Source organism: Opisthorchis viverrini (assembly GCF_000715545.1).
Source record: "Opisthorchis viverrini unplaced genomic scaffold scaffold2962, whole genome shotgun sequence".
Lineage (NCBI taxonomy): Eukaryota > Metazoa > Platyhelminthes > Trematoda > Opisthorchiida > Opisthorchiidae > Opisthorchis > Opisthorchis viverrini.
In genome coordinates this window covers 19,227-46,607 of record NW_008752433.1, presented here as the reverse complement: position 1 = coordinate 46,607, position 27,381 = coordinate 19,227, and the positions used below count along the sequence as shown (strand labels likewise).

At 42.8% G+C, this 27,381-nt stretch overlaps 2 protein-coding genes across 2 annotated transcripts in view; one reads left to right on the top strand and one right to left on the bottom strand.

Annotated features, from left to right (window-relative positions):
• Positions 1 to 27,381, top strand: part of T265_12063 (hypothetical protein) — a gene marked incomplete at both ends in the record, with an annotated part of 47,178 nt that overhangs the window by 3,164 nt on the left and 16,633 nt on the right. The window contains one exon of the mRNA XM_009178993.1: positions 23,784 to 23,883. Within this exon, the coding sequence (XP_009177257.1) occupies positions 23,784 to 23,883 (100 nt within the window). The remainder of the gene's footprint in view (positions 1 to 23,783; positions 23,884 to 27,381) is intronic.
• Positions 1 to 27,381, bottom strand: part of T265_15710 (hypothetical protein) — a gene marked incomplete at both ends in the record, with an annotated part of 43,310 nt that overhangs the window by 3,145 nt on the left and 12,784 nt on the right. Inside the window, 3 exons of the mRNA XM_009178994.1 lie at positions 2,386 to 2,537; positions 8,576 to 8,637; positions 20,784 to 20,889. Of these exons, the coding sequence (XP_009177258.1) occupies positions 2,386 to 2,537; positions 8,576 to 8,637; positions 20,784 to 20,889 (320 nt within the window). The remainder of the gene's footprint in view (positions 1 to 2,385; positions 2,538 to 8,575; positions 8,638 to 20,783; positions 20,890 to 27,381) is intronic.

Genomic DNA, 27,381 nt, shown 5'->3' with positions numbered 1-27,381 from the left:
CGCGGCACGTCATAGTCAAAATTAGCAAGTTCGCTTTGCGAGTCCATCTGTTTCCAAATGGTGAATGAATTATAACGCACTCCTACACCTAATGTAGGTGAGCACTAATGCGGACGCTGCCGGGATCGAGATTGGAAACTGGTGTTTTCTGAAATTTTGGTTGAATTGTTTTGAGCTGCATGTAACATGCTGAGGAAATTATGGTAGTCCGTAGAGGAAAATGTTTGTTGTCCTGGTAGCGTACATGGTCGCTGGGGTGTTCGCTGACCTAGGCAGTTTGATTGCAAGCGTTTCATTTCCAATCGAAATGATATCGTCAGCGATTTATTGGGTAGTGTAGTGGTGTGCAGCGTTATGTTAGTTGTTGTGCCTAGTAGGCTGCTTGTCGCACGTCCATTAACACATTCTGAATACATTGTGTCAACAGCAGTAGTCCCAATAATTCGTGGGCGGAAACCAAAGAAACAGGTAGAAGGCGGCGATAGCCTGCCTACGCCAATGTTCACCAATGAACGGGAGGATGACACCCAGTTTATATTTGTCATTTGTGCAAGCATTTCGAATCCCCGCAGATTGATTTAACCACTTTCGACAAGTCGACCGTGAAATAATCCCCTTGTCAATGCAACCGCTATTTGGGAAACTCTGCCTGTGTCAGCGCGTGCAATTCATGGCGGACGCGTCAGAGTTTATTACAAGCATATACTCCATACAAACCAGCCAAACACTTCATCACTTCAAAAACCCGTTGAGAAGAAATAAGTTTGAGATAAAATAAGCGTCTGGGCAACAATGTGTTCATTTGGCGAGGGAGACATTTAAAAAAATGTATGATGTTATAGGAGGAGTATGTGGAATGACATTCTTATCCTCAGTGGTTGCGAAGTCATCGCGCACGTCTGTTAGATCCATTGTTGACTTGTGGGAAGGGAACCAAAGCTCCACTGCCTGTGGTTGTTTTTATTGCGTAAACGGTTAACACTGGTAATGTCCTCGGATTCCTATCCTTCTGACTTGGTAAGCGGCTGCCAGATCCATATTGACGTCTTGGATGTAACCGATGGTTAATGTGTGCAACTTGAATCCGCTGACGTGTGTGGAGCCAGGTTTCTTCTTGTCAGCTTTCCAGAGGCCTCCCTGGTTTGACGGAAGTGTCAACTTTTCGTCATATGTTGGCTCGTTCAGTGTCGTATCTACATTCCTAGTAGCATGTGATTTGTTCCAGTTGTGTTAAAGAAAATAACCATCTCGCGTGGTGGACAGCGTGACAGTCACAGTTGGACGTACACACATGGATTTGCTGGAGTTCCTCAGGCCTTCTTTCCAATATGGTGTGCGTTGGTTGGGTGGGTATGAGAAGTAGTCATTGAAAAATTCGATGAACGTTTATCCGTCAAGTTTTGACATAATATGGTATTTAGTAGGTTGTTGAGAGCCCTTCGGCAGCCTGCTACCGGTTTCGTGTATGCTGTGGTACATCAGTTGGATGCAGTTCTCGGGTATCCATTTAGGTCACTGGTCGTGAGATGAATTGCATGGTTGAGCTGTTTGCGATCATGGGTCCCAACGGGCCTAGTTGAGTTGCTCATCAGATTGGATTTGATATCCGGATTATTATTAGGTATACTTCGTGCCGTGGCTTATGTAGTTTCTTTCTGAAGTGTGTGTGCAATGAATGTCTGCTTATCTACGCAATACGTTTCCTGTGACAGGCAACAACAAACGTATCGTCGTATATCTTTTACTCTCGTCTATATGTATTCGATATTCGTTTCAGAGCTAAACGCGAAGCCCAGTGGTTACCTGCATGTGTGTTCTGCATTCAGGGTTTTCACTACGTTTCATTATTTTCGTTCGTTCAACACGCTAGGTGATCGTGCAGAGTTGCGCCACATTATGAACTTCTAAGGCATTCATGTCGGGACGGCAGTACGAACGCTATCCCAGATTGGAAAAAAATAAAAATGTCTGTGTTTTCAGTGCCTGTTATGGCAGCTGCAGATCCGTACGCTGTTTGCGTGTTGAAGTGCTTACTCGGTAACTAAAGCCGTTCGGCGAAGTATATTTTCTTTTCCTGGATACGAGCATAAATTTCACATATTATCCAGCTGTGTAGTAGATGAGAAGCATCAAATTTTGAAATCCAAACATCAAATTCGATGGGGTTTTTGGGGCCGGCGAGAAGCGGAACTATACAGATGAAAATGGCAACATCCGCAGAATACTTCCTGCTTGGTCGGTGCCTTCAAAATTAGGGTGCATATTCACTCCGGAGATTGTTAATCGACTTTGTCTCTGACGATACACTTGTTCACAAATTCGTCTTGGGGCGCTAGCATATACCGACGTTTTTGAGGGAAAGCGAATTGAATCATGGCTACTTACTTTCCTTCAGTAAAATGAATCCGATGAGCGTTATTTCGTTGTCCCCGTATTCTCTTTTGATCAGGTTCCATTGTTACGATGCTTTTGATGCGGTACCTCCATCTGGAGGCTAGAGCATATTTGGTCTGGGGCGCGAGTTGGGAGATTACGCACTGTATATATACTCAGAAGTAAAAACTGCAAGATAATTACAGACATTCTTCAACACTCGTGTTTTTGTGGTATAAAACTTCGTCGGAACGGCGTGACGTCCGATATTTCGAGCTAATGTTCAGTGGGATTCTGCTACTGCAGTAAAATTGTCTTCGGCCATATGGCTTTGAAGACTCAATGTGTGTTCCAACGAAAGCGCTTGAGTTTGAAAGCGAACGAAATGCCCAGTCTTCCCTCAGAGGAGCAATTCTGATCCTCCGTTGAGAACTCAACGCCGCTGAATCAAAGTGAGTTCTTCTTGATGGTGACTGAGATAATTGATCTCTCGAGTACGCGAATGCCACCATCCTTTGGTAATACCGATTGATGATACGAGGCACAATATGTCCGGATTTTTTGAATTCTCAACATTTATCAGAAAACAAAATTTCTCAGAGATAATCTGGCGTGTTTCTTGTACGAGTGTCACTAGATGAACCAAGCCGGTCTCCTTATTGGTCATCTAGATCACGCAGGCTTCCGAGTAGTACACAAATTCATCGTTATCTTTAAAGTGCAGAAAAACGGATCTATACGATCACTGGATTCCATTGCACTCATTCGCCCGAAATTCAATGTGTTCTTCCAAGCTCATCAAATCTGTTGGAATTCGCCTGTCTGTATGCACAGAAGGAATGTAATCCAGTTCATATGGGTCATCTTTGCACGTCAATAGAGCCCCCGAGAGTAGTTCCCCGTAGAATGTCTCGATTTCTCCCAGACGCACCCCAATTGCTGGTGATCAATGTGTCGGCGTTACTGTTTTTCATATAATTGGGGGTTCGTTTCTCAAGACTCCATTAACCGGTTTAGGTTTGCTTCATGAGCTTTTTCTCACCATTGCTAAACTGTGTTTCTATCCTTTGTCTCGAAACTATCCGTAGATCTACTATTCTAATTGAAATCTGCCCCCTGTACTGCGTCATTTTGAAGACAGTTATCCTCGTGCGACGGTTTGATGCTTTGAGTATTGCCCGAGTCGGGTGGGAACACCGGATCGGCAATGTTGAATTAAATCGGAATAAATAACTCACTCTCGATGGATGAACTGATCATACTGCATCGGTTGCGCTGGTTTGGCCGCGTGCGGCGTATGCCAGCCGACCAATTTCCGGGAAGGTTTTTTTTGCACAACCACGTGGGGGTGGAAACAAGCCAGAGGCGATCAAACAATAACTTGGCAACGAATTATAAAAGCCATTACCAGCAAACTCAGGTGCGCTGGTCACTACCGCCTTCCTGGATGGTGACCCATAGACGAGCCACATGAATGGTTTTAGATATTGCCAGGCATGTCCCAGTCGCGCCTTTGAGAGCACTCGTGCATGCAAGATTAAATTTATTAGTTCCCGCATCCAATGCGCGGCTACCTACCCAACCCCTCTAAACCATCGATGAACCGTGGCAGCTAAAGGCATTGTACGGCAAGTAAACGGTTCTTACAGCTGACAATGATATATATATATATATGTATATACCAAACTTTGGTGAACAATGGGCTCTGTGAACTCGTTAGGGGCACAACATATTTTTACATGGTTGTTTATTCACGGTCTACTCCACATATATTCGAAGAGAACATGGCCAACCGACACAGTCAGCACAACACATGTAGCCGACACACCCAACGGCCGATGTCCGGCCTCCGCTCGGACGACGACGCTCGTCATTTCACAAAGCACCTTGACCTACGTCAAAGTTGCAATAGGTGCGGTGGCCATCATCACATGTTGATTTGCTGCGGTAATTTCGATCTTTGAAACTTTGCACGACTTTTACAATTATTGTGGAACTGAGAATGTGCGATTTCATTTATTATCCGAAATAATAAAGACCCCATGTGTATGGAACCCAACAGCTTTGCGACAAATATCTCAGAACGAAAATATTTCAGACTGCTTGCTGCCCATCATCCTTGGTGCATTACTCACCCGTGAAATCCACTGCGGAGATACCACCGTTCAACGGAGCCACCCGTTGTAATTATGAGCATTAAGGTCGTTTGGTTTGAAAAGAATTAATAGCGTGTGTCCAGATATTCAGCGGCGGATGCCGAAAAAATTAAGCACGGAAAAATACAAGCTATATTTGCTAGCTTCGTTTTTCTGATAACTACCACGGGGATTTCCAGTCAACTAGGACAATCTAAATACTCATGCATGATGATGAGCCTTCATGGGAATCTGAGTAACCTGAAGATTGTTGGCCGATCTTGTGGATTTTAGGATAAAGTAACATGTCTTCAAGCAATATACCGCGTGGACCAAATCCCCAAGCACGATTGGTAAATTGAACGCGGAATTCAAATCAGCCACTGCAACATGCCACCACAAACTTATAAGAAAAGCCCGGTCGCATGCAGAGTACCCAGTGTGATCAACACAGGTTTTTGTGCTGGCCACACTACCATTTTCAATTGTCTCTGCGGATTCGACGACGTACAACTTCATCATCCACGTTTTTCAGGCCACAGTCTTTGAGGAATTGAAGTCGTCTAATGCGCGTCCAGGTCTCGCGGGCACACAACACAATGTTCATTGCTCCAGCCGGATAGGTATGCCTCCGGAAATTTGGGATAGCTTGCCATAGGTGTTTTGAACTACCAAACGGGACCCGAGGCTTAGCGGAACCGCGATCGGAAGCTGACCACACACACTCTACGCTAAGTCATGTCGCATGCATTTTTTAGGCTATCGTTACCTGTATGTAATGTGGCTATGTGGGAGAAAGCTCAGGCCTGGTGAGCGTCCTCTGACAGAGCCCATTTTGCGCAGTAAGTGGAACAGTTGTCCAGTCCACAAATAATTCCGTGGTTCACATTGAAGTAGCAACTAGAAGCTTTAGCTTGAAAACTGCTGCCTTGGCCCTGCCTAGGCGACCAAGGATTGGTCGGCTTAAGCATTCGTCAGTTCAATAAACTTAGCGGCTTGATCGTAAGCCTGTCACTATGTTGACCTAAGGACATCATGCGCCCAAAACTACCCTGGAAGACAACTATCAGACTGGCCCTCATAGGGTCTCCAGGGTTATGTTTCCTGACCACAACTGTTGTTTCGGTTGTCGCAATGCTCATTCTGCACATGTACTGTTCTCAGGACCCAATACGGTTGAAAAGAAGAAAACCGCAGTCCGCATGCATGCCTTCATTTGCGAGTAGCTGCACCTTTACACAATTGAAACGACTGGATGCGGATGATCCCTAATGACGTTGCAAATTGTGCGCCTACACATAAGTGAGATTGTTTGGTCGTTAGTGTACGTAAATTTGGCTATTTCTTGACTTGTCTTCCGTAGTAAGTCTGCTGGCGAGTCCCTGTTCCCAAAGACAGGGCATTCACTAGACTTTTGTATCCCTCAGGGTTAAGGAAACTTACCATAGGAATGAAACCAGAACACAAGCATTAGAAAGAACCTGGCCGGCTAGTGACATGTGATTGTTCATTCATAGACCGTGAGGTGAGTCAGCTGGTGGCCAAGTCTACGGAATCCAAGTGAAAACATAGGTTCTCATGTTTATCGTAGATTCGGAAACTCATTCTTGATATTGTAGTAATGAGGTGATTGCACGAATGTTACAGGCAATTTAAGGCCTAACTTGGGGCACCTGAACACTGGAGTCCATGAGAATCGAAACCTGGTGAAACTGGAAGTGGTCTGCATTCATCTACGGAAATTTGCACCCAACGTCATGCCACCATTCACTGGGGAACGAATGAAACTTTAAGCGAGACCTTTGTTGGTAACTTGACTAGTTGAAGGTAACAAGGTCGGTTCACACACCGACAAACAAAATGCTAACCTGAACTTTATTTGAACTCTCACTTTGCGATACAGAAAAGTTCAAGGGGTTAAAGCTCATTCAGGGGTCTCAGTAACTGGTACGTTGAAGGATAGGAAATTTAAAAGTTGATTCTGATAAATTTGGTTGCACGATGATGGACCTAAGGTTGCTACTTGCAATCGCTACATATTAACCTCGTCTTAGCACATTGGTAACGGAAGGAACGATTGCTGAAGCACGGGTCAACAGTTTTCGATGGGGTTTTGTCGTGTGCTTTAAACGAAGCCGTTGAATTTGCGTTCTAGTTAGGAGTTTGTTATTGCTAATGGTCATACTTGAAAATCGATCCTACTAGCAGACGTACCCAGCAATACATTTAGCCAGAAACTCCGTTTTTAGTGATGCGAAATATATGGTGTTGTCATTATTACTAGCTAATTTATATGGCTCAAACATCAAAAAGTGATGTGGCTTCGATTCAACACCGTTTAATATCAAAAGCCACGTCGGTGAGTTCGGAAACCTTGTTATTGTAGCCAGAAATGTGGACAATATTATGCGGGCCATTCATATTGGATTTCGTAAACATAGTGCTCGCTTGTTTCTCCTTACTTCTTGATGAAAGACGCGAGGAGTAGACAGAATTTGTGAACGCAACGTCCTTTGGATTGCGCTGGTACAAATTTATGGTGGAACCCGGTTTATTTTAAATAGTAGCGCATTGATCCTATCTTGTCCAGACCTTACATGAATGTATTTTCGGAAATTCCGGTGGCATATCTTGCTTGAGAATTTCGCCACGACCAACTCACAGACATGTATACTCCAAAGCAGTGCGAAGTTTCGGCAATTTTGTATTCTCCGGTTGAAGAAAAAGTCGATCATTCAAGGATGTTCTTAATAGTCTCCGCTCGACCCCTATGTTGTTCGTCTGGTGATTGGTAGCTACATTCTTGCTAAGGAATGAGGTTGTCATGAGAATATTTCTGCCAATAGTAAACTGATTGATCAATTTTGCATGATGGTGCTGGCTTCCCCGAAAAGCCTAAATGACTAAAATTGTTGATCATTCGGTTAAATTGATCAAGCTGATGCGGACATCAATTTGTCATCCTTAGAAGGGACGCACATGCAGAGGCATTTGCTCATGTCAATCAGTGTCGCGAGATTATGACCGTAGACCATAATCATTCGCGTGGCCCTCTTTTGGAAGTTCCTGATACTAACGTATCCGATGTTTTCAGCTTCGTTTCGAACACTGTTTTCAATATCGCATACGTTTGGTATCTTCAAGCTAGCTTTAGTTATGCGATTTTTTGCTTCATGGAATTTCATTATGTTGACCGAAGCGACAGGTACATACGTCAATGCCCAAACTCATGTCGATTTAATCGAACAACTTTAGAAATCCTGGTCAGCAAGTTGTGGGTTGCTGGATTTTCTTTGGAGAACAGTTGACCATTCAAGGGGAGTTTGGGCTGGGAATAGGGATCAACATTTCCACTCCGTACACAAACAAAACAGGGCATTTTATAATAAACATTCATTTTGGAAACGGATCCACTCACACTACGGATTGCAGTTAAATTCCTGCGCGATAAGTAACAAACAGAACTACAGGGGACTAATGAGCTACGCGGGGATGAACATGCTTTATGGTCGGGTAAATAGAATGCCGGAAATTGAATAGTTTTGGAAAAATCCACACAGTTGCATCGTTCAGTTATGTTGTACGATGTAGAGCAAGGGTCGTTTAGAAGACAGAAAAGTCCAAGAAATACCATTTGATAATCAATGGACAGGTTAGCTTACTGCATGGTGTGAGAGTCGCAGAGGAAGAATTATTTTGCAATGTCGCATGGCGACGGGCTGAGCTTTCAGAGCCCTGCGAACAAGTCCATGTAGTTGCGAGCTTCTAATGACTTCAACCTAGATATTTCCAAATTGGATTTTGCCGAATTCGTGGCGACTCAGATGATCAATATTACACTTGCGAGTCGAAGACTTTGCTGATACTTCTGCATCTCTGATGATTCTGCGGAACATTTGTAAATCTGGAGCATATGGCTTACAAAATCAAAATAAGTAGCAATAAATTTACGCCTCGATGGTGCTGCGTTTTAAGGAATTCCTGAATACGGTTTGCAAAATCACGTGTAAATTTCATTAGAAATATAATGGCGAAATACGACCCGCATCATCTGCGGAGGGACTGACCGTGAATGCGTTAGCAACATCTCGGTTAGCAGTGGTTCGGCACTGCTCTTGTTTAATACCGTCTGTAGCAGGAAAATAAAAATCAATAAAATGGTAGAAAGATTCGCGTATTGGAAGTAGGGAAATACAATCAATTGTAGGAAACATCAGGGTAACCGCATGAAAGAGGAAAGTCATCCGGTTGCAGAAGCAACTTTAGAGTTTCTGGTCAGTTGTAACCGTAGGGTGAAAATTCCGGAATTTTTGGCTCAATTGCCAGGGCAAGAAAACACTATCGTTTACGTGGTGTGTTCTCTTCAGAGCACTGTCAAGGCGTTAGATCGTTAATAGCTAAAATCTGGTTTCAGACAAAAATTCACCGAACTCCTACGTTTAATGGAGAACTCTTCACTGCAAAGGAAAATCACGCTCTGGTTTTCCTCGGTTTCGCTATGCATCTGTGCTGTGAATGTAAGAGTAATTCATTCATTGAAATTTCTGTAAACGTTTGTTTCCATAACTTATCACAAAGTGGTCCTCCCAAACTTAAGGGACATTTCAGGACAGGTTGGCTGTGGTGGTTTGAGAACTCGTTCACCTTTAAAACCCTCCATTTGGACAAATGTACAAAACTCTTTTGTGTAGAATTACGCGGCAAAAATATGTTTGCCAAACCGAAGTTGCGTGCCCTGACGAAGACCTTTCTCAGTTAAACGTAGTCGATGATATTTAGCCCTGGCTAACAATTATAGAATTGTGAATGTCAAATCGGACAGTCAGAGAATCCGTCATAATGTTCTCATGAATATCTTGAGCAACTGAAATTATTATGACGAACGAAAAGCCAACACATATATTCTAATGGACCGATAGTCTGGCGACTGGCAAAACCATAATCAACGTATTTCAAAGCACACTCTCCACTACATTGCATTGTTCCGCAATAAAATTCACCAGGTTACAATACACTATAATGGGGACACAGAAATTACGTTTCTCAAAATCACGATTCGTGAGTTGTTTGAGTACCTGAGAACATTTCATAATTCTGCCGGAAATTTACACCACCGCTAAGTGATGCACAAATCCGTAGCAGCATCATTTGGTTGGGAACAGTTAATCTGTGGTACGCAGTTGTTCAGTGCTATGTTCACACTGGCTGAATAACCTTTCGATTGGGTCAAATCAGGTGGTAGATGATGCCCGGCGCTATGGCCGAATAATGCAGGATGCTTTTCTTCCAGACTGCTCTCGTCAATTCGCACGGATAAATTCACGTTGCCATGCAGTTCCACAATGACTAGTTTGATCACATTCCCCGGCTTAAATAGACCCCGTGAAACTATTTTGTACCAGTGATTCCTGACCACACTGGCACTATCTCCATTTGTCCCGTCGGGTCGATTGCAGCATGAGAGTATTAGTCATTTGAAGTGACTATATTCGCAGCCCGATATTAATTGCCCTCCCTAACAAATTACATATCATTTTTGGACAATGCTCACATCTTAGTAATGTGCACCAAGCACACCTGGTTGAGAACATCCAGCCGTATGACCTGTTAGTGCGCACCGGCTTTCCCCAGACTGCTAATTATCTAACTCGCTTTTATTAAACTGGAGTAAAGATATATCCTAGGTGGACGAGATGGAGGATTACTGCGGACTAATAGAGTTTTAACATGACTGCAGGCATTCAACGCGCGGAACTCTGCGCATCGCCTTATACCAAGAATATAAACGCTTTTGCCTACGCTTAACTTTGTCGTTTCTAGAGCGCATCCAACCGGTTCTCAAACTGCTATATCCTTGTTTTACACATGGGACCATGTTGTTCACCACGATCGGGGAACAAGATATAGTTTCAGGTGTCCGACCCATATCGCCTCACAATAATACCTGATTATAAATCTGCACATTATGTTGGATCCATGCGGGAGAAAATCGTCGATGATGATGATGATGATGATGATGCTTATGGTGATGCGGTGGTAACCTCGTATGCGCCCTGGTTAGGATAAAATACCCTCTAGCAAAACATTTTAGATGATTTCGCACTCATATATTTCGCGTTTAGGTTTATCCTCGGCAGATGATCTATGACAATTTACGTTTGATGACTGCATGTGAACTGGTTTTTGAAGTACTTTTCTAGGCGACTTGAATGGGAAAACAGTAATTCATGAGGGCGAATGCATTTATCCCGGTGGCAGCAGTGTGGCTTGTCAGAATGTGCTAATCCCGCAATTTGGAAAGCGGCATTTTTCTTTTTTGTCTACAAATTTGTAATCCATTCCGTTTAGCCGCTTACTGACTAGTCAGCACTGCGGTCAGCCGTGTTTGTTCTTTGTGAAATATTTCGCCACTTGTTCAACCGAGTGTTCTACTCCTGGGACTGAATTCTTTTGATTTGTCATGTGGCTAATTACTATCCATTCTGCTCGAACAATTACCCCATTGCAGTCTGAGAATCCGTCTGATTGTTCTGATGAACAAATTGAGCAGCTGAAATTATTATGACGAATGAAAAGCCAACCCAATTATTCTAATGGACCGATTGTTTGCCGGTTGGCAAACCCGTAATCAACGTATTTCAAAGCACACCTTTTCTGACCATTTCCAAACGTACCACGTGCGGTTCAACGAATTCAAGACATCAAGGCTTCAGCATAAATGAGGAACAATGTACTGGAGATTGTGTTACTTCCATCAGCGTCAATCGGCAACGAAGATGAGCGACTATTAGGAAACCACCAAAGATTTGGAATTTTCGCAACATTCATCGGAGCCGCATGATCGATAAACTAAGCCAAACTACAACAACATTAGTGTAAGCTGACCTCAGTCTTTGACAAATCCCTTCGACAGATACTCCTTCCCTCTGCAAACAAACTCAATTTTCACAGGATTTATGTCATATTTTTACAGCTGAAAAGCAAGCGACCAGCGTGACACGTTTACTTTGACTGGGTCACCAAAAACGGGATATTCAATTGCATTTATTTAAGTCTTCTAGTAAAACAGTGGACACGTAGGCTTGTGATCCAGCTTGTCAACGTCGTGTTTATACTTTCTCATGTCAGTGGACTACATGCATGTAGCAGGCGTGTTTATTTTGTTCGGATGGCCTAAAGAATACTGAAGACGAACATGACATTCGTCAAACCATCATCCGGATTTGGACAAGTTGGATCACAAATCTGATCGCCGGGCTCCGAATAGTGTCGAGTCATCGGCACTTCCGTTAGCGAATTCAACGTACGGTTGAAACTAGCAAATTTGGGCAATCGCATTTTGAGCCAAACATTCGTGCTTGTGGGCACCTGTATGCACATTTACTTTCCGGCTGCCATATGATTAGTTCAGACAACAAGAAACTCTCCAAAATGAAGTTGACAATCTTAACGTTCTAGAGTTTCAACTCGTACTTCTGTCACATGAGCACGGTTGGCAGGCCAACTCCTCCAATTTTGTTTGGCGATTTGCAAATGACTAACTTGGTCAACCTCCCGTTCAGTGTGAGCAAATGCTATTAATCCATTTAAAGTTTATGACAGTTACCTGTAACCGTAGCCAACCACATCAAAAGTCACGTGTGTAGCCGCTAAAAACAGACTGAGCATAATCGCGAACTGGTGGTTCGCATTCATCTGCGACCGACTGAATGGTACTTGAGTGGGGAGTTCATTTTGCCACCAACAGCGTATATCGTACCGAGTTGCTCAGTGCGTAGAAATCTGGCGAAAATGGTCTCCTAGTCTGCCAGGTTGGAACAATCACAGTGAATTGTTTCCTAAAGACACTTGTATTTGTGTAGTGGAGCCAGATAGGATGGGTGCCCTAGCATTAGACAAATTGGTATACAAACATGCAAGTTAGAACCAAAATTGTTATCACGCCACATCCGGTGTAATCAGTCTGATCGCCTTACCTTCTTTATACAGAAATGCGTTTAAAAAACCCATCCTTCAGCTGAGGGCCTTCTTGCACACTTTCCGTTTCCCCTCCTCAACCATATTCCAGCCCGATTTAAGTGCTTTGCCCGGAGGTTCCAGAATTAGGGCTGACGGCTCAGCTGCAGCTTGGAGCATTCAAGTTCACAGCAAACAGGAACACCTGTAATTCTTTATTTTTTTATATTTTATTTAGTCTACATAACTACCATTATAATTCGTACGCGGAAGCCAGCAATTGCACCCACACTAGAGCAGAATACAGGCTTTGGTGAATGAAATGAACACTACTTTATTGGACTTACGGAGTGCATCTTTCTGATTATCAGCGTGCAGTCTTTGGGCGTGCTTCTTGGAAATAATGGTGCAGCAGTGGTGAATTCTGCCTACCTCGGTAGTTGTACTAGCACTGACTTGAACTTCCGAGGTGATCACTGCATGAACCTTAGTGTTAGGATGCTTGTCTGCTGATTCGAGTCACGTGAGGCGTCAAAACAAGATGCCGCTGGACCTTGGTTACCGCAGGCTTCAGGCCACGTCAACGGCTGCATCACTGTATGGTGGCGATGCATGAATTGTTCGGACGATGTTTTAACGGCACCTACCTTCCCTGACTTCTCAAAAAATATTGCTGGTTGCAGTTGCCGTCACCGAACTCACAACGTAGCCGGGTGCCGTCGACGAAAACATCACGAGGTAATCGAGAAACGGTCAATTGTTTGTACAGCCTGTACTTCAGTCACGGAAAACATCCATTGAAATAAACTCAGATGACGCGGCCTTATGCTACGCATGTCAGCACATCGTCTGCTGAGACGAGTGTTTTCCGTGCCTCAATCCAACAGCGAAAACATCGGGATGGACAACATGTGATATCAGGAAATTGAGTGAAATGGATCAAAGTGTCTAGGCGGTGTTGGCGCGCCACACATTCCAGTACAGGGGGCTCCCACAACCTCTGCCATGAGTTTGGCTGTGGGAAAAACGATAAACAAAGCCTGACCAATGTCGATGGCGATCGTGCAATCAGGTTCGTTCCAGGTTGATCACTTGGGGAGATGTAAGCACAACAACAAGCTGGCAAAACATCCCGCCATCCTTCATTCGAAGCTTTTCCTTCTATATATGCGTTATGGTTGCACGCCAGTGAAGCATCGGCGTCAACATCGATGTTGCTGTCTCTGGTGATGATGACTGCCATTGTGTTTGGATGTGTGAAGAGAACGTTTAGGTAATACCGCTAGACTTTTCGGTCGCAAAAAACTGATGAAAATCAGCCATCTAAGATTTTCCCATTTTGTGTAGGCAAAACCTGTGTTGCTTAATGAATTACGTCGTTTCTCGGCTTAATAGTGGGTGACGTTAGAAGGAATTCATCTCCATTGGAAGGNCTCCATATTCTGCCGTCGGGAGATTTATTTGTCATCTCTAAAAGGTTGATTAATGGTTTGTTTGTAGGATTAAACAGCAACCTTTTTTCCTTGTAATCGGATTGGCATGATACAGCAGATGCGTCTGGATGGTTCATCTGCTGCAAAGTTGCATTTATTCCCGAGCTCTAAACGAACACATATTTATCAAACCAAACAGTGATACTGAAAAGTCACAAGTGTCCGTGTTACTTTGATAGTACTTCCCGAGTTTCTTAATTGTACTGACTGAAAATTATTATAAATGAGAATGCGTTAAAATTTTCTGATGGAATCGGTGCGTTCCAAAAAGTAATAGGTTGTTTTCATCTCGGAAGCACGTCTGCCAATGTAGGTCGTATTTAGGCACCAGAACGAGACGGTAGTTCACCCTAGCCAGCCGAACTTGATTTCTATCCAATGACTTGGAATTTCAGCATTGACGAATAACACAAGCGGCCTCTGCGCCTACTTGTATTTATCTCTGGATACTCACAATAGAGTATTAATTAGAAAATCCGTGTTAGTAGTCGAGTACATTACGTTAAATTTGTGGTTGCCATGAATGTGAGACAAAATATTGGTTGGTGTTCCCATTTTCTGTTTCCTTTGGGGTCCAGTGATTACTTGGTTTAGCATCACTACTTAACCGCATTAAGCTTGTTTTCCGTCATATTGGCTTCCCTTCGGTGATCATTTTATTCGAAGTTTCTGCGAACACCTCGTTTCGTAATTACGCCCACATGCAAATTGTTATTCTTTTTACAGCAGTTATTATTCCCCATGCATCCAACCTACTACACATGTACCTCTCGTTAATGAAACCAGCGGAAAATGGGTTATCAATGAAGGACATGGTTTTAGAAGCCAACAATAACAGTACAAGTGTAATTCTAAAGTCCAAACAAGGGAGTCGCTGATATCAGGTGCTCCGCGAATAGTTGACCTTTTTCACGTTCCGAAACCATCTACAAGGGATTCTACAGTGACTCGTTCACAATTGCAACATTTCTTTCATGTGCCATTGGCCGCTTAAATTGATCGCTCTTCTGTGTGTGTTCAATACTGACAGACACTTGCATCGTCCGCGTGCCGGTATTCGTGCGTTCGATGCCTGCGGAAGTCTCCTGCAACAGACAGCACACTTTGGCGAAACCTGAGTGTGTGAGGGTAGAAACGGGTGCTTCCACGCTGGCCGTATACACACCGGCCCATTCAGTTGGAAGATTAATTTTTGTGGTAAATAGTTTAACTTAGCGAAGTAAAAAGTAAACGGAAAAAAACCGTGTGGTGACCAGATGTATAGGTCAAACAAAAATACACAAAACCAGCGTCGCATCACAAGTCGCTCTCGATAACCGATCAACATTTTTAGCTTGCATAGTATTTTTACAAGGTCTTCCTTTGTTACGTGTTAAAATTATTCCTCTTCAACTCGTAGAAAATTGAACCCCGTCAACTTCAACCGGTGCAACCGAGTAGTATAAGAAATGTTGGAGAGGTCGGCTAGTTTTGTGTGTCAGTTATCTATCATCATAACGCTCCTTCATCCAATGAGTAGCCCATATTCATTACTTATAGGGTTGAACCATTCAAATGTCACCTGGTTAAGCGTCGACGATTGGCAGTTCACCTTGTGCGAAATCCGTCAAGAATACACTACGCGTATTTCAGGTGTTCTCCGTTGTCGCCTATATAAATAGGGTTTTAGCACTCCACCTTGTGACATGTATTAGTTCGGCTTAATGAGGCTAAAATGATCAAAATATCCGTGTCGTGGACAGATTTATGGGTGGTTTGTTTGTGAAATATATATTGTTTGCCAATTAACTTGAATATTTGGACTGAATCATAGCGTACCAAAATGAGATCTGATATTGCCATGTATATTTTCATGAAGCAAACTACACGACAGGCCGCTTCTTGGGGCTCATCAGTTAGGCGTAGTCCACGAGTTTTTATTAACCTTATGTTCAACTTTAACCCAAATTGGACTGTTTTCGAGAAACACCTGTTTGCAGATCAATTGGGTTTTCACGAGAGACTCAACTGAATTTCTCGTTTATAATACTCCACAGGGGAAGGTGCGGCTCACAGGCCGCTTCATGTTTCAGTTGGTGCGACATTCCAAGCATCGAAGTATAGCTTCCTAAAGGAAAATACTCACAAGTTCGATTATGTGTCAGAATGTACCCGTATAATATGTGTTGAGATGAGATGCTGGAGTAAGAAAACCTTAATTGCATTAAGCAAGATAATTCTAGTTCTAGTTACAGCGACCAGTGTCGTGCAGTGACAAAAATTGTTTGGGTTAGACAACTTGTTAAATTGGTCTGGATTAAAATTGGCGCCGTATCTTACCAGAAGGAGCTGTTATTTTAAACATTATGGACGGCAAAATTAAGAGGTTGTTAACTTTGAAAGAGCGAAAGAGGGAATTTACCATGTAAATCTTACCAAATGCGCAAACACTTAGCTAATGAGTGCAATTGTCTTGGTGCCTGTCCTAGCCTTGAAGTTACCTGTCCGCTGACATATCAGTGAACGACAAAGTTCATTTGGTGGGAGTAACAAAATGTTTCAGTCTGGACTTGGAATAACATCCATGCTCGGATGCTGGTGAGTGCCAACAACGGGCTAAATATTACTTAACCGCCGTGGCACACATTTTTTGTAGGTAAACAAGTGTGCCCTGATGATCTAGACCAATAATCCATTTATTGTGTATCTTCTACAGACCACCTGGAAATTAACGCTTCATTGAAGAGTTTAATATTTCACTCAGATCTGTCTACATTGTCACACGGAAGTACAATTTTGCTGGCCGGACACGCCACAAAATATCCAAAATTGTTAGTAGTAATTTCTTCCACGGGGAATTTTGAGACTGAAGTTTCCTAACTGTATTGAGTGGGAAACGGAAGTGGGCAATCAACCATTAGGGTTGTGATGGAAAACGCAATGTAATATTTGTTACCGAATGTTAGCAACACACGGTGTACCGTCGAAATGGTAGTCCTATTTTAGTGAATGGTAACTGGTACCGGGACCACAATGTCCCTTTGGTGTCGCAGTGTGATCATGGATTAGACTACCTAGGTTGCGTTGACATTTCGTCGGGTAAAACACATTGTGAATATTAAATGAGGTCAACCAGCCTAATTAGTGAAGAATTTCTAAATTGTAGATTTCCAAATGCGATGCTTTGCACCGGCGAGCCACTTGTTCCCACCTAGTACGTGCGTTAGATAATTCGATACAGCGTTTTGGGAAATATAACAATAAACTGAAAAAAAGAGTCGGTAAATTTCGCGGATAATACCGAAGACTAGCTAGCTATCCAAGGTTCCTATACAGTCCGGTCGGATCCTGTCCGATCGGACAGGGCAAAGTGAGTTCGGAATGATTTTGCATTAAGTCAGTCGGTAAATTTCGCGGATAATACCGAAGACTATTCAGCTATCCAAGGTTCCTATACAGTCCGGTCGGATCCTGTCCGATCGGACAGGGCAAAGTGAGTTCGGAATGATTTTGCATAGCTTAAGTCAGTCTCTCTCCACAGTTGATGTCAACTGTTATCCGCCCGTTAGCAATGAAGCACGTGACAAACCGCTAGATATCCATCTCTTATTTCAAAGGACGCGGTTTATATTGTTGGTCTCTTTTGGCTACATTTTGTTATCCTTTTTACAAGAACTGAAGTTACAAGACCAGTGCGCGCAGTGACCTGATATAGTGAATCGGCAATTTACTTCTCTTGTGAGCAGGAGCGTAAATTGCGGCTCTTGTGTCGAAGAATCCTACTCATTTATTTTGAACTTCAACCGTCCTGCTGGCCATTACAAGCAGCGCCGTATTTTAGACAGTTCACAAACGAAACCAACCAGGTGTCAATTCTGAGGTCACAGCTCAAGCAATTTGCCGAATAAACAGCAACCAGATCAAATGATTAGACTCCATCGTAGCTCGTGCACATGTGACATGGCAAATCCAATACCAACATGGCAGCATTATGAATAACCAATGAACTTCCAAGCTGAAGGTCAACAGTCGCAGATAAATATGACAGATTGTGCTCGGTAGGTCCCGCTGTTTCCCGTTTGTCTTTTTCTGTTATGCAACAATCGCAACAATCCTGTATAAAGCACTGCAGTTTGGTCATCGCTTCCGTATTTGTCGAAATATATGAGCTTTTCGTCAAGATAACTCAAGACTCTAACAGCCGGATGAAGGAATTCCAATAAGTCAGCACATGTGAAAAGTACATGTTGCACTGAATTGGGTAAAAGGAAGCTGGAAGAGGAAGAGTGGTTCGGACAACACAGTGATTCTAGTCAATACGTCTCATTGTCGATGCGCTTTGTGCGTGTGTAGTCTGGCCAATACCACAACGTATTAGAAACTTATGGGCCGTGTTATCAAAAATATCCTATTTCTAAGCATGTCAAGTGATTTGAAGCCAGTGAATTTTTGATGCTTTTATATGATGTGAATTCCAAAGTGTATATTTGATAAGCAATCCAGTTAACAATACACCAACCGGAATTCAATGAGCAATTCAAGAAGTTCCTCTAAATGTTCCTGAGGTTCAACTGCAGGTATCCAAGGAATTTGAATTTTTTTCGAACGTCGCTGCGATTAGAGCTAACGAGTTTGCGTTGGTACCACGAATGGCTTGAAAACAAAAATCGAGTGGACGTTTCGTCCCCACTCAACCTGCGTGATAAGCTTTGCCCCTAGAGGGGAACGACAACTACGTGGTATTTCATTAGTTTTCGCTACTCTTACTCTTTCGGTTGTTGAGTGTGTGTCAGTTTGAATACACTGTAATCGTAAGCGGCCAGCTTAATAAACTGTGGGGCCATAACATATATGCGCATATCCCTAATATATCCCAGTAACCAGAAAAACCCGAATGTGACCGGCCAGGGTAATTTCACAAACAGATAGGCCAGCACCAACGTGCCGTTCAAGCGCTCCAATATAGTATGCTACGTTCTACCCAACAATGATAATTGACTTGAAAATAGAAAAAACACTAGGGTAAGATATCCGAGTTCACTAGAAACCGATAAGCCACAAAGGGTTATCTATTTCTTCCATACCATCTTTAAATTGGTGACTGATCGCTGGTCTGGCTGGTAGTCACAAAAGAAAAGTGCTGCTTACCTCCTTAATACATTGGAACGGATATATCTTTCCATATCAAATACAACTTCGCCAGATGATCATCACCTTGTTACATCATAAACGAGAGATTCAGCCGGGATCCAAGTGAGTTTTTGTCAAAGCCAAATTCGTAAGCAGATGGGTGTATTTCGCTAACGGTGAGTAGCTTTTTCAAGATTAATCAAATCTTTGTTCCTCGCTGCCGATCTGCTCACACTGAACACGGTAAATTCTACGCTTGGCTGATGCTGATGAACAGAAGATTTATTTGATGAAGGCCGAAAAAATGTCACATCATTTGCCATGATTGAAATTCAACTAACGAAATGAGCTGACTACTACTGAGCCGTCTAAGGCCTCGCCAATTTGCACGGATACTTTAAGTTTCCAAAACAAAGTGTGATGCGTCTACAGGCAGTCCCTTATTTGAAGAGCTTTGAACTTACGGGTTGGTCTTTCTTGAACATATAAAAACAGAAAGTGTCTATCAGCGGTGAATTTAATCTACCGTTCACAGAATGCGTTGCGTGATGTGTTTTTGTGAATGCCATTAATGAACGAGTAGATGTTGACATGTAGGGGGGTGGATAGTTATGTCAGTATGAATGAATCTTTATATTGCTTAGTCAAGTGATCCCAGTTGAAATCAAACATTCCTTCAAGAGAAGCAGATGAAAAAATTGTCCTGTGTTTTCTTAAACTCTATCAATCATGTTTCTGCGCAATGGATTGCACATGTGCTAGTACTCGATGACGTGATCCGTTTTGACCCCTGGGCGCACTTCGTTGAAAGATGTAACCCACATTTGGGTGAACTTATTGGCCCAGAGGAAGTTCGATGGAGATGTAACGAAACGAACAAACTTCAATGTTGCCTGATCGAATTAAGTTGGATTATCCGAGTCGTGCGCTAAACACTGTTTAGGCTCTTGATGTGGGAAGCAGTTTATCCGTCTTCTGAATTTGCCCGTAAATACGACCAGTCACTTGGACAAACGGACTGAATACTCAAAAACGACATCCAGTCGTACCAGAGAACGCTGTCCCATGGTTGGGATTTAAACGAGATGATTGTGGTTTCAGGTGCTAGCAAAACGCTTTGTTTTTCGATGTTTCCGTGCCAAGCGGTGAAAGAATTCACGGCAGGTATTTCGAAAAATACAGGCGGCGAAGCCATAAGCCCTTATTTATGACCACAAATCAGTAAGTTGGCCCATATATAAAGTTTGACAAACTATTAAACTCAACAATCGAAAGATGTTTCTCGGTAGAAATATCCACTGATAAAATAGAATGCACAATAAAAATCAATCAAACCCGCTCAACTGCGACACCATAAGGGGCACAAACTGCAGTCGGAGAGGTGTTTTCCCCAGTCTGATTATTCCCGTGGATATTTTGGCAATGCGTGTGCTCACAGGTTTACACCACATACGCGGAAACTGATTTTTCAAGTATATTTGTTGTGATGTCCACAACAATTGAGCCTCTTTGGAAGGCGATTATTTAGTACATCATTCGTGTATGTAAGATTTTAGAAAAAACTCTGTTGATGCGAACTATTTGCGCTGAGAAGAGAACCGCTATCACTTCCAATTTTTTGAGTTAAAAAACCACATATCCACATACTCAGACGATTACTCAGTGAAAAGATTTCGGAGAAATGAGTTGTACAGGCAAGGCAAACGGAGAGGCTCACTATGTGCGTACTCAAGCCAACGTGCTGAGGTGTCCAATTCCGTAGAATCAATTTCAGGATCATTTCTCACACAAACGTTCTTCAACTGATACAACAATTTAATTACCTGGTGCTAGATTAAATAAATAATTTTTGTTTTTCAAGCTCACTGTGAACGAAAATTAATAAACAGCTGATTAGCAATGCATTATATTTTTAAACTTGTAAGTGAGGGTGAGACGCATGAATAGTTCCACATTTTTTTGTTTCTCGCAGTCATTTACCACTTAATTGGTTTACTATCCATAAGGCTGGACAAAGCTGCTCTCTGCTGTTTCAAAATAACCCGCAGACCAGACTCAGACCACTGCAACATGACGCTGGGTGATCAAATGCTCCAGCCTTCTGGTGCACACATGTCTGGAATCCAAATTATGTCCTGGACACAGAGGATGCCACGTGTTTGAAACAATTTGGAGGGCAAGCGGAGCACAGATGGCGCCTACTCCTTCTACTGTGTGGCACTTACCCCTCTGGTTCAAAAAAATATTGATCCTAACACACAAAACTTACGCCAGTACGCTGAAGTAATGAAGGAAATGAAGTTTGAACAAAAAGTGATTATTCATTCGTTGATTCATTTGTCAGCTGGGAAATGCCATTAGCAAGCTGATGTGAGTGGGATCCAACCGCAGCTCCAACAAAATTCCGGTTTTTAGCGCAATTTCTTGGGTGAAGTGGAACCTGCTCAAACCTCTAGCGGCCAGATGAAAGAATTCCAATAAGTCAGCACATGTGAAATTGGATAAAGTTCCACTGTAACAAAGTCTACAAGATGCACTCAATTTTGTAGAAGAAAGCTGGAAGAGGGAAAGTGGTTATGACCATGGAGTGATTATAATCAGTACTCAGTACTTCTTGTTGGACATATATCTCCAGGAATGAATTTGTGATATAATATATTTTGAATTGCATGTCAGAAACAATGATACGCAAGAAAAATCTACGGCTGTGTCCATTCGACTATATGCGGTGTTGGTAAATAGCGCTGGACATGTAATTTTCGATTTGCCCGAGGTGAAGTTGGATGAATTATTAGGCTATTTTGATGAATGTTTCGCCTCTGTTATGCTTAAAAGAAATCCTGAAACCGAAACCATCGGCACAAATAAGGAAATTTCAAGAAATTCTTCCCAGTCATTGAATATGCATCGTTCCAGTTCATTGATCACCGATCAGTAAGATATTTTAAGTGCTTTCACTGCTGCACATTAGAGGATCAAATAGGTTTTTATCGGCCAAAGCAGAGCACGCCGTACTAGCATTCCATTCCCATTTCTACGCACGATATCCAATTCTACAAGTGAAAATTTGTCGTTATTTCTCGGGCACACTTCGTTTGATCAAATGAGCCCAAACTATCTTTACTTCGTTCAGGCACTCTTGTGTATCATCCATATCCTCTCAGCTGAGGTCATACAAAATCTACCCAAAGTAATTAAGCTTTTGAATTAGGAACACGTAATGTTTACTCATTCCTGGTGGGTAAACGAAAGCAGGGCATTTTGGTGCTGGGGATAACATGTTAATTAGGCTTTATATTTAAAACTGCTATTTTCCAAGTCACATGCACAAATTCGGAAAACCTGTTTGGCATTCTGGATTTATGCATTTGCCGAATGCATGTAAGTATCCATCATTAACTTTTGTTCCCGTGTTCACTTTATAAAAATAGCAATACATAATATCCACAAAGAAGAAAAACAGTAGAGGAAAGGAGAATCTACATACAAATTGGCAAATATATCAATGCATGGCACGAGAACACACTAGGTGATCAGTTGCATTATTGTTTGTCCTTGCGACTTGTGAACGCTGATCACTGTGGTCCTATATTCCTAACATGCATAACCACGCCGAACACAATGGCTTTTTAAAAGTACACTTTCACATATTTCAACAATATCCCAACGACACGCTTATTGTTGAAAGCATGTTTGTGTTCAGTCTGAAATACGACAGTCGCCAAAGATTCCAAAAAATACTGAGGGTAAAAAACGGAACCAGGTATAGCTCAGTAGTACGAAGTCACTGAAGGCTAGGTCCGATTTTGGAGCAATATTATGGCTACAGCACCTCGAATATTTGTGTCTTAACATGGACAACCTGAGAGTATATCAGCTTTGTACACGTGAGTTTGACGGTGGTCGGTTATATTTTCGAGTGGACCACTTTTCTCCGGACAAACTTGGCGGAATTTACCGTCTGCAAACGAAACATCAGTTGTTCTCCCATATTGCCAGCTAACAGTTGTGTTTGCCACAAATTTGCCGGCAACATAGAATCCCCAGGAGAGCATTTATCAGCTATCATCAAATATGACGCACGCAAGTCCATTGTGAATGCATGAAATAAATATTCACAATGTTCAAACTCACCTTTGACTTTCAATCACACCCGGAGGAAAAAAAGACCATTGAAAACTACACAGCTGAATGCACACCTGACCAATTTTAATGAAAATGCATTAAGCACTATACCGATCTTGTGTCCCGTTTCTCACACACGAAAATTCAATAACAGGCAATGCTGCAATAGTTTGATTTGTGGTTTTGTGAGCTATTTGCCGCAGAGGGCATCGTGCACGTCGATTCGCGCTATTCAGAGCATTAGCATGACAGCTCTAGAGATCGGGTTTGCTTCAGGGAACTTTCTGTGGGGAATAAAGCATGTCGTTGCCAAACGCAAAACTGCATGCTCCGAAAAGAGTTATTGCAGAAATTTCTATTAGCGGGGAGTTATCTTGTTGTTCTCTCTTGGTGTCTCCAGGAGATGAGTGCGTATCGTCTTATCTGCAGCTGGTCATCCGCAATTGACATCTCGCTTACAGATTGATCAACCAGACATGACGGTCCAATGAGCCTCATTTTCCAAAACATGATTCATTATGCGTCATATATGCGTGCCGTAGTTAATAAAATGTATGAAATTGCAGTATCACACTGTCATTTATAACTGCAGCGATGGTGAACTAATCCAGAATCTGTGGTCTGATTCAGCAGCAGCTGACACAAAGACAAGCGCGGATTATGTGTGGACAAATCCACTTGAAATGGTGATCGTGAGTTTTGCTTGGTGATCACGGCGACGCCAAGGAACAGGTCAAGCGTCTCCTTGCCTACCGGACGTAACCAGCACTGAGCATCACACGATAATTGGGTGTTTAATACCTGTGACATTTCTGTTTACCGTCAAGCTGTAAAGCATCTGGTCATGATTAACCCAAAAAGAATGACAAACTGGCACTTTTAACGGCATCCTTAAATCGAGGACTTTGTGTCAAATCATCTTGTGTTAAATTGCTTGTCCACTGGTGAATCCTCACGGAGACTTCCCATGAAAATTGTTGGAAAGTTTCTACTTTTAAGAGATTGTTTCCAATTGCTGGCCAAGTGATTGCTTTTGCTAGTATGAAACTAGTGAAAATTCAGAACAATTGACCACAGATAATTCTTGTAACCTATGATTAGACTGCTCAGCACTCAAAAGTATGACCGTGGGCACTCTGCTGAGAAGAAATTATGTTACCTGACCAAACCGGACTATAAGATATGAAATAGGCGGCTAGAGTGTGACCTTCGGGCAGCATTATCGAATCTTGTGAGCATCTCAAAGCTGAATAACAGCGGATTCAAACACCTAATGGGAATTGAGAATACGGGGTCGATTTTTGAATGGAATACCCGTGAATGAATGCAGCATATATACCAGCTCATAGGCAGTTGACGTAAAAAATAATCAGCGACCTTTGTCAACACACACAAATCCACAGAGATGAAGTGTATCAACTGTTTCTGGGGACTTGCTCGCTTTGGATTTACGGACCGTGGCTAATTGGTTTACTACATAAAAGAAAATGATGCGACCTCACGCAGCCCCTTTCCTTTTTCTGCAACATCCAAATGGATTAGGAGGAACCAATTTTTCGGTCTGACAAAGCGACCAGAAACCTGCAGATTGAAGGGCTCGCTTTATATTCCAGTGGTGCCACTATCTACGAGGTCGATTAGCTGAGTTTGAATTCATTTGGTTTGACTAACCATTAATTATTTTAAATGGGTATGCAACTTACAGGTAGTTTGGCTCTGCCCCTCCATGTCTGCTGGCAACAGGTATACTGGAAGAGTATCAATGCAATTATTATTTATAGCTTGCAAGCCAATCGAAATGTGAGTGCACAGAGAGCGGGGAACATTTTTCATTAATTTCGTTACGGAAAATGATACTTATGTGATCCACCTAATGGGAGGCATGTCGCTTCACATTACCTCGCATACTCAACTTAGGTCCCAAGACCACCAGAATTACCCTCGTGCACCGTAGCATGTTTGTCCGTCAAAACCTGCTGAGTGTGTTAACAGGTACCCAACGCGTTCTTAAACAATCACCGCCAACTCATCTAACGTCACGATTGGACGAATGCTTTTTGACCAACCAGGAACGGGTTTTTTTCTATATGAGAGCGTTCACTATCAGGGAACTAGCCTGCGGAATAAGCCAGACAGACCACTGGGCGGCTTCATTCAACGAACGCATCTGACGTTTTCTGACGCACTACTACCACTTTCAAAGTGGACTCATACGTACGTCACCAGAGAATTATGAAATAACCTAAATTGTGTGAACCACTCAAGAACCTGAGGAGTAATTTATTACTGAACTCACGTTGAAACGATTTGTCCAAGCTTCTTTGAACTAGAGGGGATCAAACTGAATGCCACCGAATTTGTATCGCCGGAGAAAGGCTGAGGTAGGGAAGCAAGATTCAGAATCGCACAGACATCTAAGTACATTTGGCAACGAGACGAATTTAAAGGTTAATCCACATCGGGCTCCCGAAACACCAATTTCGATGACCGCATATGTAAGAATTTTATCGTTAGCCAAACTGATGGAATTACTTTGCTCCGTTACGAAAAACTGTGATGAAGAACACAGTTGAAGCATGTTTAGGTGGAGAAAAGCTTGCTCACATGAAACATCATCGAAATATGACTAACTTATACTAGTTTCGACCCTGCTCACATCTGACCGAGGTCAGTCATATCATCTACGGTAAACGCTTTTTTTCGTGTAGCGCACAGCCTTCAAGATGTCCGGATGTGGTCCCCACAGTTGTGATTCAGAATATTACCGATCAGGATGACATTTGGAATCCGACCACACGATCGAAGATTCTCTTTCCAAATCGAAAGGATGCGGTTTGATTTAACCGGATCGACCGTGAAATAGTCCATTTGGCGCTGGGGCGGCATCTTCGAAACACTGCCTTTGTCAGCGGGTGCAATTCATGGCTGGCGCGTCGCAGATTTTTACGAGCATATATTCCATGCAAACCAGCCAAATATCTCTTCAAAAACACATTGGGAAAAAATAAGGTTGAGATAAAATACGCGTCTGGGCAGCAATGAGGGTCTTCGACGAGGTAGACAAATGGAAGAATGCATGATGTTATAGGAGAGCACGGAGGAAGTTTCCGAGTATGTGGAATGACATTCTTCTTCCTCAGTGGTTATGAAGTCATTGCGCACGTCTGGTAGATCTATCGTTGACTTGTGGGAAGGGGACTGAGGTTCCACTGCCTATGGTTGTCTTTATTGCGTACACAATTAACATTGCATCTCACCAGAACATACGGCATGACGTCGCAATCCAATGTGATGTGGGGAGAGTGATTTTGGTCGTGTTACCCGGCGTAAAGTGGGTGGCCAGTATGAGATTCATACAACGTGGCTGCAGGACCTTCGTCGCCCACCCGATACTGGTCATCGAATTTCTGCTTTTTTGTCCCCTAAGTTTAGTACTGGAAATTGGTTGCGGTCCAGATATTTCGCTTAATAAACCTGCCTGCATGACGCGGACGCGTGTGTGATTGAACGTGTAAAAAATCGTGATGAATAACGAAAGTGCGTGAATGATATAGACGAACAAGCGAACACAATCGCCATGCCAATAAGTGCCATGGAGTGGTTCTGTGCGTGAGCTTCATGAATTTCCAACTAGTGTCTTCAAACTTGCAATTTCACCGAGTGGACAAATGTCTCTCTCGCTAAACCACACACGAATATGTTTTCAAATATATTCCAACCAGATCGCGCCCCATGACGCGTGTGTTTGAGCTGCTGAGCACGCACCCTCTCCACTACATTGCACTTGTTCCGAAATAAAATTCACCAAGTTACAATGCACTATAATGGGGACACAGAAAGTTTTTTTCTAACATCACGGTTGGTTATTTGTTTGAGTACCTGAGAACAGTTCGTAATACTGCCGAAAGTTCTACACCACTGCTCAATGCTGCACATCATCCTGCGCGGCCTGAGACGAGGCAGCAGCTAGTTGACGATTCAAGTGCACAGAATATGGTACCATACTTTTCCTCCGTAGCAGCACTATTTGGTCGAGAACAGTTGAAATTGAGTGCTCACTATGCACTGCTATGTTCACACTGGATGAATAACCTTTCGATTGTGTCAACTCAGGTGGCTGATAATGGCCGGCGGTATGGCCGATTAATGCAGGTTGCTTTTCTTCCAGACTGCTCTCGCCAACTCGCACG